The sequence below is a fragment of the Ornithodoros turicata genome, chromosome 10 (genome assembly GCF_037126465.1).
Source record: "Ornithodoros turicata isolate Travis chromosome 10, ASM3712646v1, whole genome shotgun sequence".
In the NCBI taxonomy this organism is placed as follows: Eukaryota; Metazoa; Arthropoda; class Arachnida; order Ixodida; family Argasidae; genus Ornithodoros; species Ornithodoros turicata.
Genome location: NC_088210.1, coordinates 4,855,511 through 4,870,450, shown reverse-complemented (window position 1 = coordinate 4,870,450; position 14,940 = coordinate 4,855,511). Strand labels below are relative to the sequence as shown.

General features: G+C 44.0%; 1 protein-coding gene across 2 annotated transcripts in view; it reads right to left on the bottom strand.

The window, feature by feature from the left end:
* Positions 1 to 14,940, bottom strand: part of LOC135370186 (uncharacterized) — a 51,570-nt gene that overhangs the window by 28,233 nt on the left and 8,397 nt on the right. For both annotated transcript variants that reach the window (XM_064603890.1, XM_064603889.1), the window contains exons 3-8: positions 12,850 to 12,924; positions 6,551 to 6,687; positions 3,806 to 3,849; positions 2,451 to 2,559; positions 1,672 to 1,713; positions 1,393 to 1,534 (exon numbers count right to left, since the gene is read on the bottom strand). In XM_064603890.1, coding sequence (XP_064459960.1) covers positions 1,393 to 1,534; positions 1,672 to 1,713; positions 2,451 to 2,559; positions 3,806 to 3,849; positions 6,551 to 6,687; positions 12,850 to 12,924 — 549 coding nt within the window. The remainder of the gene's footprint in view (positions 1 to 1,392; positions 1,535 to 1,671; positions 1,714 to 2,450; positions 2,560 to 3,805; positions 3,850 to 6,550; positions 6,688 to 12,849; positions 12,925 to 14,940) is intronic.

Below are 14,940 nucleotides of genomic sequence, written 5' to 3'. Positions count from 1 at the left end.
GAAGGTGCTTGGTAACTGGTGCTACACCAGTATCTATTTGTCTTCCTCTATACGTATGTCTAAACAGCAGAAAAATATGTCCTACCATTTTCGTAACGTGCTGTCTCTTTGTGAAGCTGAGTGAGGACGCCTTAACGTTGTAGACTCCAGGCAGCCACTGACCTCCCCCCCCCAAACGTCAAATCGCTGTCTTTATTCACCGTGCAGTGTCCGGCGCGTTCCGCGCGCTGAGAGCAGGCGAATGTGATTCCTCCTCGCACCACCTGCGTCTTCGCTCCTTTTTAGGCAATGAAGTGTTCGTCGGCGAGTATATGTCATGCCCTTCGCGCAATCTTCGGGATAAAGGCGCACGCGGGATTGGCGGGAAAACGGAGCGTGCGGCAAGAAAATCTGCCGGAATGGGGGGCAGAGGTATGTATCAGGGTGCCCCCACCAGTGGATCCGCCCCTGAGCTCAGGTGAGGTTCCCGTTCGTTGCTTGTAGCCAAGGCAGTGCTGAACACTGGGCGGTGGCTGAACACTGGGAGCCACAGTTGCTTCGCGTCACTAACAAGGAATTAAAAAATCAACAACCCTCTCGTCTGAAGGAAACAAAGGGACAGCACCGAGAGAGCACGGTTGAAGCATGCGTTCGAAACCGAGTCACCTTCCAATCCTGGCAGAGATGCCATCATCTTACAGGCTTAAAAAACAACTTCACCGCATTAAGTACTCGTAGCCAACCACCATTCCCGATTCGTTGAGACTGGGAGGCGCACGCCGTTTTGTGACACCCTACATTCATATCAAGTGTCACAAAAGAAAGGCACACGCTCCGTCCCCTCCCCAAATCAAGAAGGATATTCGGAGCACTGGTTGATAGAAAGAGCACTCCGACTGCCTACAATTTATCTTGAACCAGATACCAAAAGTGTAGGTATGTATTTTTTCCTGGAGGTATTTCGTCCGGGAACATTCTTTGCGCTGGCTTTTTTTTTTCGGCTCCCTAGTGTGGTTACCTGCAGAAAGTCATATTCAGTCAAGTGAACGACAACATCTAGTAAAAATGCGCGGTGCTCGGCGTGCGGGCCCGGAAGGAGTACGGGGGTTTTGCAGACTTGGGTTAAATAATTTCGTTGTCTGCGTAAATAAGGCATGAACGAGGAGGACGATGTGGTCTCTCGGGGACCTTAAATAGCTTGTGAGCCAATGATTGGGTGATTTTTTGGTTTGTTATGTTGCTGTTGTTGGATGGAGCGAAGCGCTCCGACCAGTTCCATAAAGAAGTTTGAAGTTTTCTCGAAGTCGTAGGTCCATTCTTGAACAGGGGGTGACATACCCCAGCCTGCGCCAAAAAGTGCCGCTCCCTTCTTGCTCCCACCATTTGAACGACACAATGAGACATATACCGTACCTCGCACAATGAGAACTCATCGAGGTTGTCTGCAAACTCCTTGCAATAGGCGGTTCCGTCGAGGCCTTCCCCTGGAAGCTTGGTCACGTTGCTGTACACACCACGTGGTTTCTTCTTTGTCAAGCACTCTGCGGACTTGGTCCTGCAAAATATATCCAAAATAATGCCTACTACCAGTACGTTAACACGTTTCTCCCAGAGCCTCTACAGTCGACATCCTAAACAGACTCTCGTTGTCGTCTAAAGTGTCGTATTTGCACAACAAGTGGTTAGGCTTACTTTAGATTTGCTGCTACCCCGCCAGTCTCATGACTTCCCAGGCTGTAAAGGCAAGCACACACTAGTATGTAATTACACTCTCTTGAAAAGTGCTGAGCAGAGAAGCTTGATTCAAGCCTCAGTTGTAAGTGTGCCTGGGGAAACTAACATTGCAGAGAGCTCTGTAAGATTACTCTCCTGATGTAACGTTCTTTATGATGGGGGACCCAAGGAAATGACATCATCGCCACACCGCATTCGAGTATCCGCGCCTTGAGCGTTGCATGCGCCAGTGTATGGTAGTGCGTCGGTCCTGTGTCATGCGTGTCCTCGGTCCTGAGTGTCCTCATTTGTTTTTAGAACTGTTTTGGCGATTTTATTTTGTATGGGCACCCTATTTTTGAAGTACAGTGTGGGGCCCTCACTAATGGCCCGTATCGCTCTCACGGCCGGCGACAATCTGCGTTAAAGTGTCGTCTGGAAACGGCCCAGGACGACACTGTCAAAAAGAACAACAACAACAAAAAAAGATCAATTAGGTTTTGACTGTCGGCGCAACATGTTGCTTTTTAGATGCGATGTTTTTATTTTTCGTTATCACGTTTTTTTTCCTAAGTATCTCCTGGCTGTACCGGCGCTGCAATCGAGAAATGCGAGCGACCCGCTCAGCGTTACTGAAACCCTGTCCCGTAAGCCATGTGCGGGGAGAGGCCGCTGCGTGCATTATAGGGCTAGCAAGTTGGGTTCCCTAATCCTCGTGCAACCTGACCCACAACTCTCCAGTGTTAATAGGGACTTACAGTCTAAGAATGCCGAACATGACACTTTCCATCTTGTCAAAGTCCGGATTGTACAGAGGAAGCGCCACTCCTTTGTCGGGTGTGCAAACTGCGCCGGCTCGGCTCCAACCTGCAGTAATTAAAAAATTCGAGCAATAAAGAGTACTGTGAAGTAATACATTGATAACCATCTCTGTAGGAAAGGATGACTCCAATTCAGAACAAGTGTTTAATCCAACACGCACGAGCAACTGTCCACGAGCTCGAGCTCTGATGAACCATAAACGCTTGTTCTGAATTGGAGTCATCGTTTCCTACAATCGCTTTAGAAAACGTCCGTTATATCGCTGAGAGCTCCTCGTTAAAATCACACACAAACGGATTGGCCTTCGCTTCTGAGCGTTGGCCCTCCAAGGGCGCGCTGTTTCGCGTTAGGCTCATTTGTATTGCGAAATTTGTCGATAGATATTGCAACGAGCGTGCTCTTTTAAGCATAAAGGGAAGGTGCCTCAGGACGAGAACCCTGATATTGCGAACAGAGACAATTCTTCTAGCAGAAGAACAATCTCTGTTCGGAATATCGGCGGCTATCGTCCTGAGGCATTTCACATCATACTTCCTTACCGTCTCGCTGGATTTCTACCCCCTCTACGTGCTCTCCATTGAGAGTTTTTAAAAAATATAAAGGTTTTGACAAAGGTTGTCTAAGATCCATCTCTCTCACTTTTGCCAAAAAGGTCTTCATTAAGAATTTCAATAATTAACTATAACTTCTTACTCTTGTAGAGGTACTCCTTACCCGTGTACTCATGTACACTCTTCGAGGGGATGTCCGGTTAGCAGCAGAAACTTCAACTATGCTGCCCTCAAAGGTTTATTTATGAAAAATGCTGGAGCTAAAGAAATCCACCGTGTATAAGGCCGTGCTGCATGAGCAGCGACTTGTTGACAAAGAGTTCGTGTGTTTGAGGTGGTTCTGCAGCGATCGTCTGAATATCAAATCCCCTTGTCCACGTAGGGCGGGGGCATGAGGAGGCTTTCGTTATCTATGTAGCGTTGTCAAGGCCAACCAGATTCAGAACGATATCGCTATGTCTTCTGGCTTTGTGAGGGCAGTTTGTAATGCCAGTTTTTACGTATGTGTCAAACTGCTGAAGAAAAGCGCGGACACCTCCCATTTTCAAAAATCAGAAGGCAATACGATACCGTGTGAATGCTTCACACGCTTTGAGCATGTCGTATACTTCTGCCTTTAGAGTGAGGAGTAACGTACTTTCCCCGCCATTCGTTTCGGAATAGTGAACGGAGCGGGGCTACACCTCCTGTGTTTTCTTGCTGCGTGTACCGAATGATAATGCAAACGAGCAATAACCTACCTCTGTAATACTTTCCCATCCACTGGATTGCGCTCACATGTTGCCTGAAAGAAGGAATTAGAAGCTGAAAGACCATCCGAGGAGCATTCGGTCATCTCCTACTGTTTGGGGCAAAGATTGCCGCCCAGCTCTCGCTGCACGGCAACAGATTATTTTCCCAACGCTCCCCACCCCGCCCATGACAACCACGCAAAAATTTTACCACCCCGCTCCGCAAAAAGAAAAGAAAAGACAAGAAGGAAAGGCAACAAGAGATATGCAGCTGCGTTTTGCAGATTGGTGGCGCCGGAATGTGTGGTCCCCTGTGCTCCATTTTTTTTTCTTTCTTTCTTTGAGGAAGAAGAGGAGCATATTCGGCGAACAAAAACAAAGTATGAATATACGCAGCATGATCATCATTCTGAATGGCATCGCTCGCTTGCTTGATTTGTCGAAAGCGATGCCAACTATCTATCTATCTATCACAGGGTCAGGGTATCTCAGGGCCAGGGTATTTCAGGGTCGTTTGCTGCACGCGCTGTCGCGGACGGCCATCTTACAAACACAGACTCAGAATGGAACTCAGAACAATTTTGTTTCCATGTACTACATTATTAGTGCTCTTTGTATCTTATGCCACTGGAGCTCACTAAAATTACCGTTGAACAGGCACTTCTTTTTTTTTTTTTTTTTGTAGCGGTGCATGTCTAAAGTTTTCGGAACACGCTCGGGCGCATTTTTTCCTCAGAATGGCACGCTAGCAGCGAATGGGACCGTGCGGTCTTGCAGTCATGTGCCTATAGGTATCCCAGTCACCTGTTTGTAAGCCTGTACGATACAATTTGCTGCACTGAAATGTCACTCTGAGGAAGGAATGTACCGGAGCGTGTTTCATAAACTTAAAGGCCAGTTCCCACATATAGGAAGGGAGTTGCCTCAGGACAGAAGCCGCCGATATTTCGAACAGAGACTGTTCTTCTTCTGGAAGAAGAAGACCCTGATGAAGAACAGTCTCTGTTCGAAATATCGGCGGCTTCTGTCCTGAGGCAACTCCCTTCCTACATTTCTACCGGTTCGCTGGATTTCTACCCATCTAAGTTCCCACATATAGCGCTTTGCTACATAGCACTAGAAAATTTGGCTATATTTTCCTCCTCGCATTGCTACAAACCGCTACAAAACCGCTCTTGTCGAAGTAGAGCCCCGGTCAACTTTTCTAGCGCTATAGTGAGCGGTGAGTCTGCCTTAACCAATCGTAAGCTTCCTTCAGCCGTGGTGTCGCGGAAGCTGGGGTTTGTTTTGCTTCCAATCACTCGAAGCAGCAAGACGGAAATGCGACGACGACGACGACGTCAAAATGGCCACGAGTTTCATCTGCCAATGAATGGGTGTTTGGTTACTATAGTCTGGTATCGCAATCACAGCACCGAAAGTGTCATCCCCCTTGATGCTGCAGATACTGACGCCGACAGGAAGCAATCACGGCAGCACCGGTGCATCCCGTCGCAAAGAGATATCCCGTGACCCCAGCAGGATAGCGCTATGTGCTCGGTTGTATGTGAGAACGGCAAACGGAAACACAGCGCAAGGTTTCGAGCGCTATTTTCTATCCCTATAGAGCGAAGCGCTATATGTGGGAACTCGGCTTTAGTCCGGCACTGTACCACAATACGTTCCACATTCAGTGCAAAAATAAAGGAAAAAAAAATTATATATAGTATGAAGTTATATATGTTTAATGTACTTTTCTCATGTGTTGGGATCCTATGAATCATTGTCGTCATACGCGGGCTCGGCGCAGGTCATGAATTGAGGGGGACCCTAAATAACGACAGGCGCCCTATTTCTATCTCCCACAATGGACCATTTCCGACAACGCGTATGCGCATGCCCAGCCCTTGACTCCGCCATCTTTCAGTGGAAAACATCCCTATGGACCCCCTGGAGGAGACTGTCATGTTCATTGTGGGGAGATAATCGGTTTCAAGGTTACGCGGACGTTCGAGGTCTGGTAACGAGTACAATGCGCTTTCACTCTTTCCCTATTCTTCTTCCACGCAAATATGGAAATGGTCCATTGATGCCCGGCTACCAAAAAGTCGAGGCAGTCTGAATGAAAAAAAGAGGCTAATGGTGCATTGTTTTTGTCTTGTATGGATTGAATGTATATTGCATTATCTGCATATCGGTGTTTCCCAATGTATCCTCCCACTGTAAAACTCTTCTGCAATGCAAGTTCCTTTATTATGGTGTTCTTGCCGAATATATCCAGTTTCTCCGAGTAGGCGTGCCAGATGCACAGATGGTTTAGTCGTCTCTGTCCCATGGACGATCTTAGAAACGTCTTCACTCTCTGCGGTAACAAGAACAATCTCTACGCCTTTGCTCATGCGCCAAATGCGAATTGATTCAGGAAAAGAATTTATGGCATCTTATTCGCATGTGGTACCTGAGGTAACACTCTGGTGCCTCACCTTCATGGGAATTTTGTGCCCTTTCATAAATTCAGAGGGTTTACATTAAGATACCAGTAATCATCCCCTCTGCCGCCCCTGCATACCATAAAAACGTCCAATTCTATGCTGTTGTGTCTGCATTTCCCACATGTTATAGAAGATCTGCACAGTTCTTTCTAAAGAACTGTGCAGAATGCGTAAAAATAAAAAGCGATCTGAACAGCGATCAGAACTGAATGTGCATTCGATATCTGCTCCTGACTCGCAAAATAATATCTCTATCGATGGAAAATTACTGGATACATCTTACCCTGTGATGTACAGCACAATGTCGGCTTTTTTTATGTCTTGATCTCTATGATTCTTCACATATGACAACAGTGATTCTGTCGTGTCAGATAAACTCACAGGTTGATAGGGTCCAAGTATTTTGATGATGGCGCTATCCTGCAATTGAAGAGGTTGCAGAATAAATAATGCATTGCTTTAAAGACACATTATAATTCATGTCTATAGCGACGACTATCTGTCTATTGAAAATTTACTTAGTACCTAAGGTTCAGGTACACTCCACTTACACAGGGCATTTTTCACGCTCTACACATTTTTTTATAATAAAACCATCAGAGCTAACTATAGAGGGTGTCCCAGAAAAAGTGTCACTGAATTCCAATAAAAAACTGCGCCACATAGAATCATGCGGTCAATGGCATTTGCTCTTCTTGGGTTTTTGCCACCTCCTGATGTCCATATCATGTAACCTAAGTTTAATTATGTAAATTTTTGCAAAGTGAACTCGGAAGTAAAGGTCACTTTTTTACCCCACCAACATGAAGAGTGTGCTGAATTCACTCAAGTTCATGATAATTGTCAGTGGTAATCAGGATCTATCATATCGGGAAAAATAGCCGAACATCATGCACTTCAGTAGAACACGCGATGACTTTTTGAGCGCCATCGCTGTCACTCCGACGAAAGGAGGTTGGAAACCCAGCCCACAGAGTGATAGTAGAAAAAGTGGCAGCTCCTGAAATTGGGAGAGGGAAGGTAATGTCCCAGTCGAAGCCGGACGCGTTAAGCTATGTCTGTGTTATCTCTTTCTACCATGCCGTTTCTACCATGGGTTTCCAAGCCCCTTTCGTCAGACTCGCAATGATTTCGCTGAAAAACTCGTCTCGCGCTATCCTCTGCGAGCTCTGCAGAGCATGATTTTTGGCTATTTTTTCCGATACGATACTTCCTCAATATCCCTGTCAATTATCATTAATTTGAGTAAATTCGGCAAGCTCTTTACATTGGAAGGGTAAAAAAGTGACCTTTACTTGGCAAATTTCCGAGTTCAGTTCGCAAAAATTTACATAATTAAACGTAGGTTACATGACATGCACATCAAGAGGCGGTAAAAACCTTGTAAGAGCAAATGCCATTTACCGCATGATTCTATGTGGCATAGTTTTTTTTAATTAAAATTCAGTGGCACGTTTTCTGGGACACCCTGTAGATGAGGTTTTGAGAGTTGCGTCATATGGTCACGCACACATCCTGTCAGAAAAGTCTGGAACTAGTGTAAGATAATTATGGTCATTTCATTAATAAATTTCACTTATTAAGTAGATGTTTCCAGGGTACCATGTGGCGGAATTGGAGCCAGTCATTATTCAAATCCACCCGCTTTTTATAAGTACCCTGAAATGCGCATTCCCACATGCCATGTTACAATACGTATTGTCTTAGAGAGGGGCTAAAGGCAAGTTCACACATGCGGAAACGGCGGGGATGGCGAACCACAACAGCAATGCAACGTGTTGCTGTGACTTGTTGCTGTTGCTCACACAAATACTTTTGCTGCCGAGCTCCTTCTTTCACCTTGCTGGACTTCGTTGGCAAGCCAAGGCTAATGAACACCTCTGGATTTCATTTGAAACAATCGTCAACAAAATGTGCCGTACACTGCTTTTCCTGTTTCACCTGTTTCCAAGTAGACATAGATGGATTGGCGGCGAGAATAAGTTTTCCGCCTTTGAGAAACAATTGAAATATGACAGTTATGGAAAAAGCCAGACATCAGCGGGATTTGAATTATGTATCTCTTGATTACCAGTTGAGCGCCTTGATCACTTTCAGTAACGGAAACGACAGAACTACACTTTGTAGAAATGAACTTCACCGTAGCCAACCATAATCTTGAATTATATACTCTGCCTTCATTATTTACAATCGCAGTAGCCTCAGCAAAGGATGGTCTCTATAATGGCGTTATTCTCAAGATGATAGAGCCTATGGGCATTTTGCTACCTGTCTACATCCAGGGTGTCCCAGAAAATGTGTCATATTTTTATATAAAAAACAAAAAATTGCCAGGATCATGCGGTCCAGGGCATTTATTCTTATCAGGATTTTGTCACATCCTCATGTGAATGTCATGTATCGTAATTAATTATGGAATTATTTGCGAACTGAACTCGGAAATTTGCCAAGTGAAATTCGCTTTTTTACCCCACCAATATATAGAGCGTGCCGAATTCCCTCAAAGTAGTGATCTCACAGTAAGAACATATGCTATTGACCGCTAGACCCTAAGTGGTGTATTTTTTCATTATAAGTCAATGACACGTTTCCTGGGACATCCTGTATACATTGGACATAGAAGTACAATAACGTGTTCTTTCGGGAAGCGCGCAGACTCATGTAGAAGTACTCCAAAAACAGAGAGAGTGGGTAATGGGAGGATCGGGTCGCCGTTGTTAGCCACACAGAAGTGGGCGTCGTCACTACCGGAGTCAAAGAGAGGTAGTTATAGAAGTCGGAGGAAAGAAGGAGGGACGGGTGTAACGACGGTGCTGGGAAAGGCGCAGCGGTAGTAGTAGCTGTATCCATCATATTGCGCACACAAGCAGAATATATTCTGCTCATGTGCGCAATGTGATGGCTATAGCTACTACTACTGCTGGTCGTTTCGCAGCATCGTCGGATGAGGTGGCATTTCGAGTCGAACGTAAGGAAATGTCCAGTCTTACACAAGATGCGCGTTGCGCGTGTCATTAGGCGACAATGCGTTAAAACGCTGGTGATATGCAGAGTACAGTGGTGGGCAGTATCGCAGATACATGTATCTTCGATACAATCTTTCGATACATTTTGTGTATCGGTATTAGGTATCGCGTGCCAAAAATGAGAGTATCGGAGTATCGGTATCCAAAATACATTTTTAGTGTATCGTGTATTTTAACGATACTCGATACTGAAAAAAGACGCAAATAGTGATGCTGTTGTGAGACTTAGGGTCGGCGACGCTCGCTCAGGTGGTAGTACAAGCCAGGCCGCAGCGGCGTAGACATGTCGACCATAAATTCGTTCGAAGCTTACGTCCGCGCGCGCGCTCCATTGTCAAGATCGCCTGGAGAGGAGGCCCTGGGCCCTGCCCTGGGACGCGCTCATGGGCGCACGCGGCTTCTAGTTCGTTCCAGAAGAATCTCTTCCGTCTCTTTCTACGGCGGGAGCGCCGAAAACGCCTTACACTGGACCAACCTCATGGCTTCTGGAACTGCACTGCCCGATGTCCCCCTCCTCAGTGTGCAAGAGCACGTCCACTTGACTTGAAATGTGGATTCCGCGTCTGCCATGCAGAAAGAATAAGCGCCGGCTTAGCTAGAGCACTGTAACCCGTTCTACAGCTCACAATTCACAACGGCCAATTAAGAAAATCAAGTCAGAGGCAAAGTCAGAGGCTATTGGGTAAGTACTGCAGTACCAAACGATAAAAGCAGCAGAAAAAAAGTTTCAGGTTTATTCGTATGTATAGTCAAGTGCTCACAGACCGGTACGCACGAAGAACATTGTCTTAAAGAATTGTTTCTTGCTAGGCTGCTTATTGATGTGATCTTTTCAACGTACCCATGGCTTCAGTCTAAAGTTCTAACAAGACTAGCTGCTTAGGCAGTGCAGCTTTATTAAATCCGTGCGGTCGGATACGTTCAAGCCCTGTCAGAAAAACTGCGCTATAAAAATACACTAAAGGCTCTAGAAATAATGAATAAATGTTTTTACTTCCCTAATCATATTACCAGCTTTATTATATTGTTATTTCAGTGATGTAAACTTTGCGAATCATAACACCAGCTTTATTATATTGTGATTTCAGTAATATAAACTTCGCTAATCATAACACCAGCTGTATTATATTCGGGATTTCAGTTATGTATCGAAGTATCGACGATACAGAACCGAGTATCTGTATCGAAAATCAATTTCGGTTCTGTATCGTGTATCGGTATGGGAAATACAATTTTTGAGGGTATCGAGTATCGGCATCGAAGATACTTTTTTGAAGTACCTTGCCCAGCCCTGGCAGAGGAACAAATAGGTGTGCTCTGTGAATCGGCGCGTCGATAGTGACCTGGTTCGCACACAAATGTCGAGTGACTTGTTTCCGTTGTATCTTCACACATTGCAGCAGGTTGGCTCTACTTCGACAGCGTTCGTTGGGCAAACAAATTCGGTAAGCGGTCGCACCATTGGTTTCCTCAAACGATGTTCCATGCTGATTGATGATTTCTCATGTTCCATTCTGTACCTCTTGAGAAAAAGAGGAGGGGAGAAAAGGCCGGACTAGCGGTTTTTTCCAAGGTTCAGTCTCGAATAGCAAAGGCCAGATCCCATTCTTGCTACTTTACTGTGAAGGTAACAAGAACTTTCGTTCTGCACGGACAGTTTTTTCACTTCAGTGCCCCTTTAAGCCTGATAACCTTCGGAACAGGAAAGAAAACATGAGTGTCGTGTTCCTGATACATAGTCTTAAAAATGAACTTTACCGCATATAGGGATGACGGAAGTCCCTCACGGGGCAAGGCTAGCCATATGTAACCCAGACTGACTTAACCCAGAAGAGCAAATGATGCATATATTATAGGAACGACTCGTCCGTGCGATCCAATGACAAAATGGGGTGGCTGTACCCTCAGACCGAAAGTTCATGGGGGGCAGTGCCATGGGGTAAAACTCAGGGGAGCGGCAGCCCCTGTGTCGCCACCTTCTGGCGCACCTGACCACATAGCACGCTGCTATTCCCATCAGATGGAGCCACCATCTCCAGGATATCATTATCTGAAAACGTGAGCTGTATGCCTTTTTGTGACCCTTCCGCTGTTCACAATTGTCATAAAAAAGGCGTGCGTCTCCTGTTCTCAACAAATCAGGTTAAATAATGAGATCAGTCGAGATGCTGGCGGGCTCAGAATGTGTTACGCTGTGATGTTTACTTCTAAGGGTGTAGGATAACCAGATTTCAGAAAATTCAGAGTGGGAATGGGAATAGACAGAATATTTTCGTCTCATAGGAGATGTTGGTTACATTGAGTAGACGAGCAAGCCTTGGTCTACAAGCGACTAGCACAAGATAGAGTAATACAAGCGTCTCTGCGCACCCATCTCCACTCCAGAGAAGGAACAAGTGGGTGTGACAACGGACGCAGTAATATATTGTGTTTCGAGCTAGCTAACATATTAGTGATATGTTGTAAAAATATTACAGGTGTAGAAAGTATAATTTTTCGGGGTGTGCGAATATTCGAATTCTCGAATTCGAATCGAATATCAAGCGCTCGAACTATTCGATTCGCGAATCGAATATCCAATATTCGATTTTTCGAATATTCGACTATTCCACGAATATGAACGGCACAACGCGAAAGTGGGCTTCGCCTGATGCTTCGGTGCATGAGATGAAGCCTGCTTTACGAAATTGTCCTTGCTGCAGGACCAACACAGGCCGGACAGTGTTTAGTTTAAGATAACGTTATCCAAAGTTAGTTTTGTAGGCATCGTCTGTGGAAGGGGTGGCGCCCCTCCCGCATGCAGTTTAGCATGTTTTAGCACCGACGAGGGGCTTAGATTTGATGCCTGTGAGGTTGCCTTTAAAAAGTTAGGACTCTCGAATAATGACTACAGCACACGAACAGGAAGGGTGTCTTAAAGATATCATTTACGTCTAAAATTTCAGTAGTGCAACTTCCTAGTAGTGCAAAGAAACTAAAAGGTGTTCATGGCAAAGCTCAGGCAGGATGCCAATTCATTTGTCTCACAAATGGCCTGTGGTTGTCTGAAACAATTACAGCCCCATCCATATAACATGCTACTGCCTTTCATAAAATTTTGAAATGAAGGTAACCACTCCAGTACTCCAGCAAGCGTAGGCTCACCTGAAAAGCATGAAGCATTCTCGTGTAAATTAAAGAGTAGGGGCTTTAAACAGAAGAATTGCGTGTCTCTCTTGTGACAGTTAATGCCAGAAAAATTACATAGAGCCATGGGCTACAAAATGGGAACTTCTAGTGCGAAAGTCACATATTGTAAATTTTGCACGGATATTCGATATTCGATTCGGCATTCGGAATTTTTTCCTCCGTTCGATTCGATATTCGATTCGACTTAAAATATTTGGATTCGCAAACCCCTAATATTTTTTTTTCGTTGACCATGCACCATTTCGTGCACCATACACACAACATTGTTCCTTCACTGAGGCAAATAGGACGAGACTGCGGGATCGATATCGTTACCCTACCTACATAAAGGGGGACAAGTGGGCATGCAGAAGGTGTGAATACGAACCAGAACTTCTCTGATTCCGACGAGTACCAGTTGAATCTTCGTTTCGGTGACGTTGAATGGTAGTCTGGCATTTATCTGAAAGAGGAAAGCAGTTATGTTAAGTTAAGTTTATTTCGAAAACGATACTAAAACTACTATAACAATAAAGAGAGACGATATGAAAACTTCAATGCTAATTAATTGGGGTGCATTTGTAAAATAAGTACAATATGGAAATTAACTGGGGCAGTCATCGTAGCAATGCAGAGTACTGTTTAGCACACAGCATGAATGAACCTGCAGCGTTGACATTTATTTCAAAGCTTGCATGAATAGATAGATAATTTATTTCACGCTCCAAGTGTTGGAAATCAGGGTAAAAAAGCCATGTGGCTTGACTAGGCCCTGACTCCCGACATTACATTCAATACTTCATATAAACCAACAAAGAATCAACAATGTGTGCAGTCTTAATAACAAAAATACAACGTGCAACCAGAAAAAAAATATACAATAAAGAGCTGTTTCATATTATAACCTGACAAAGCAAAGATATCAATATCAATAGAAGCCAACATATTTAACAGGATGGGAAGCTGATAAGCGATTGATTGTTTACCATAATTTGTTCTACTAAACGGCAGGCGGAAGTTTTGGGAAGTCCTTAGTGGATACGTAGATCTGTACTGATTCACAGAAATAATGCTTAGGTGTTGATTGTTTGTCTTTGTCATTGTTTTGTAGAACTGTAATACGCGATATTTGTACAAGGAATTTAGTTTTAAAATTTGATACTTATGAAAAAGGAACTCTGCATGATCAGTGTAGGACAGACCAGCAACTATACGCAAGAGTCTTTTTGAGTCATATTAATCTGATTTTCATTCGACGCTGTGGTCGTTCCCCAGATCAGTATGCGATAGGAAAGTAAGGAGTAAAAAAGACTGTTATAGAGCAAGAGTTTAACACCTACTGGAAGAAGGTATCTCCACTTGTTTATCATACCATATACTTTGCAAAGTCTACCACGAATATATTGCACATGCCCATCTCACGATATGTTGTACGAAAGCACTACGCCGAGAGTCTTCACGTCATTTACATATTGAATTTTCATACCTCCGTACCATAGTCTTAGATTCATGGTTACCTGTTTATTTTTAGGTCTAAATATCACCACTTTAGTTTTAGAGACATTTATGTGTAAACAATTTTGTATCGCCCAATTTCTAACTTTCTCGACTAAGGCATTAGCCAAAGATATTAAACTGGTCTCATCGGATGATGAAACAAATATTGTAGTGTCGTCTGCATAAATAAAGAAGCGTGCATCGGCATCAATGTTTATGATATCGTTTATATAAAAAATGAATAATAAAGGACCTTATATACTGCCTTGAGGAACTCCTACTTTTCTAGGGAGCTCGGAAGATGTACCTACTTTCAACGAGACAAATTGTTTTCTACTACTTAGGTAGGAATCAATAAGGTTTAACGCCAAACGTCTAACACCACAGGAAAAAAGCTCCGACAACAATGTTTTATGATCAATACAATCGAAAGCTTTGCTGAAGTCCAGAAAAACACCCAGAGTGAGTAAACGATCTTCAAAGATTTTCAAGACATGCTCTTTCTGATACAGAAGTGCAAGCTCCGTTGACCTTCCCTTCTGAAAACCGAATTGCTGAATTTTTGAAGGCTGAATTTTTCAGTGAAATTTGAAAGACGGGTGTGAATTATTCTTTCTAGGACCTTAGAGAAAATAGGAAGTACTGAAATGGGTCTGTATTTTTTTTAAATCATTTTTATCTCCACCCTTAAAAAGGACAACGACTTTGGCAGTCTGCATTAACTTCGGAAACACGCCTGTACTTAGTGATAAGTTACATATTAATGATAAAGGGTAAGCGAGATAAGCACTAGCGTATTTAACAGGACGTGCCTGCATGTTATAGGCGTCTATACTCTTTAAAGGTTTTAGTTGCACAAGTATAGACCGCACTTTGGAAGCATCTGTCGGGCAAAAAAAATATAGTATTATCGTTAAAAGTGATATTTTGTGAAGAGCATATTCCTCCAGCGTGCACTCCAATATTTACAAAGTGTTTGTTA